Consider the following 1,976-nt stretch of genomic DNA (forward strand, 5'->3'; position numbering starts at 1 on the left):
ACGATATTTTATTGAAAGAAGATACATTTTGTTGGATCATAATTTTATAATTTTTATCGATAAGAAAAAAATAAATTTGAAAAATTATTTCTTATTTAATTATATATATATGTCAATTTAACTTTAAAAAGATTGTTAAAAAATATAGCGTAATTTATGTTTGATTATTCAATATCTCGTAAATTCTATGTAAAATAAAGATATATACTTTATCTTATCTTATCTATAAAATCTATCTAAGGATTAATTTTATTATACTATTCCTTTTATCGTTTTAGGATTGTTAGGGTTCAACTTACAATAAAATAAGAAAGACATTGTCCTAATGTTATTGTATGTATTCATTCTTCTTATTTGTAAATAAATTAAAAATTCTTTATTTGTGCCACGATATGTTTGCATGTTCATTCTTCCAAAATATTTCATAATTTAATTCTCCCTTTTCTTTTTTAATTTTTTCTTTTTTTTCCAATATAACTTTGATCTACCCAAAGATACACAATTGACAACATATCTCGTAACATATAATCATCGTAATCGTGTACGTTTCTACTTTAAATTCCATATACATATATATACATATATTAGCAATGATTCTCAAATAGTTTTATTAATAATAATAAAGATAAACGATACAAGGAGGGTAAAATCTTTCGCAAAAAATTTTTTGACATTTTTTTTTTTAATAAGATTAAAATTTCCACCTAATATCGTCAATTCAAATTTTAGGTTCTCACAATCCATCGGGATATCGTAATGAATTTTTAGATGATTTGGATTATATATACGATCGAGCAATCGAGGATGATTTCGAGGACGATTTCGTTACCAGTCAACGACGTTACAAGGAACGAGCTTCTGCTGCATTTGCCGAAGATATGGCTGAATTGAGGCGCAAACGGAGGGACATGCAGGTTATATTTGCACCCAGAATACGCGTATATAGTTGATTTGGAAAATATATTTATCACTGAAAAGAGGTGTACAAGATTTTTTGAGGTTAACAACTTGGGACGGGCTAGAAAATTTTCAGAATCTTATATACATATATATATTTATATATATTTATCATTATATTATTATATATATATTTATATATATTATTATATATATTTACATATATATGTAAACATTTTTGTTCTATTAAGGGGTGTAAAACTTTTGAATTGTCGGTTATCTTTGCAGGATCGTATATTCGACGTGATCGATTTGAACGCAGAAATCGAGAAAGCGAGGAATACGCTTGAACAAGCGGATATTATTTTCCAGCGACACGCGACGAAATTTGACAACACTGAGAATTACGATGACATGAGATTAAAAAAATTCCCCAATTTAGATGCTTTGCCAGAGAAACCAGCACCGAAAACCATAAAATTTGTGAAAATGCCTAATGTAAATATTGAACCGTGTGTGCCTCATCCTATAAAACCAAGACAAGAGAAAATTAATTTGTCAATAGAACCGAATGAAATCGCGGATCCTTTAAATACCATTACATTGTTGCCGTTGAAAAGAAAATTCTCGAATAAGAAGAAAAGCGTTTCATTCTAAAAAAAATTATTCAGTAAATATTTTAAGACATTATTGTATATGATAAAAAAAGAATATAAAAATGTACCCACATCATTTAATATTGTTATTTCAATAAAACATATACAGAAAATATTGCTTCAGAATTTACAATTTTATTCTATCTAGTTTAACTATCTTCAAGATAATCTTTAATTTATTATTATTTCCCCTCCTGTTTCATCTCTAGGTTTATCCTAATATATGATACCTATGCTTGATTATGAAACTATGCTATCTTTTAACATAGATGATATTAATATTGAATGGAGAAAAATGTACTTTACAATGTTACTTAACGATATATAATCTATTTACTTAAACAATACAGTCTTTGTACAAGTATTTTGAGACAAAAATTTTTCTATGAAAATTGAACATGAATTTTATATATATATATATAT

The 1,976-nt window shown here is 26.2% G+C and overlaps 2 protein-coding genes across 4 annotated transcripts in view; one reads left to right on the plus strand and one right to left on the minus strand.

The window, feature by feature from the left end:
- Positions 1-1,668, plus strand: part of LOC102677806 — a 7,512-nt gene extending 5,844 nt beyond the window's left edge. For both annotated transcript variants that reach the window (XM_006618096.2, XM_006618095.2), the window contains exons 3-4: positions 730-914; positions 1,186-1,668. In XM_006618096.2, the coding sequence (XP_006618159.1) occupies positions 730-914; positions 1,186-1,554 (554 nt within the window). In that variant the 3' untranslated portion in view covers positions 1,555-1,668. The remainder of the gene's footprint in view (positions 1-729; positions 915-1,185) is intronic.
- Positions 106-1,976, minus strand: part of LOC102677300 (flightin) — a 4,207-nt gene continuing 2,336 nt past the window's right edge. For both annotated transcript variants that reach the window (XM_006618093.2, XM_006618090.2), the window contains one exon: positions 106-121. The gene's annotated coding sequence lies outside the window, so the exon portion shown is untranslated. The remainder of the gene's footprint in view (positions 122-1,976) is intronic.

This window comes from Apis dorsata, unplaced genomic scaffold (genome assembly GCF_000469605.1).
Source record: "Apis dorsata unplaced genomic scaffold, Apis dorsata 1.3 scaffold_341, whole genome shotgun sequence".
Taxonomy (NCBI): Eukaryota; Metazoa; Arthropoda; class Insecta; order Hymenoptera; family Apidae; genus Apis; species Apis dorsata.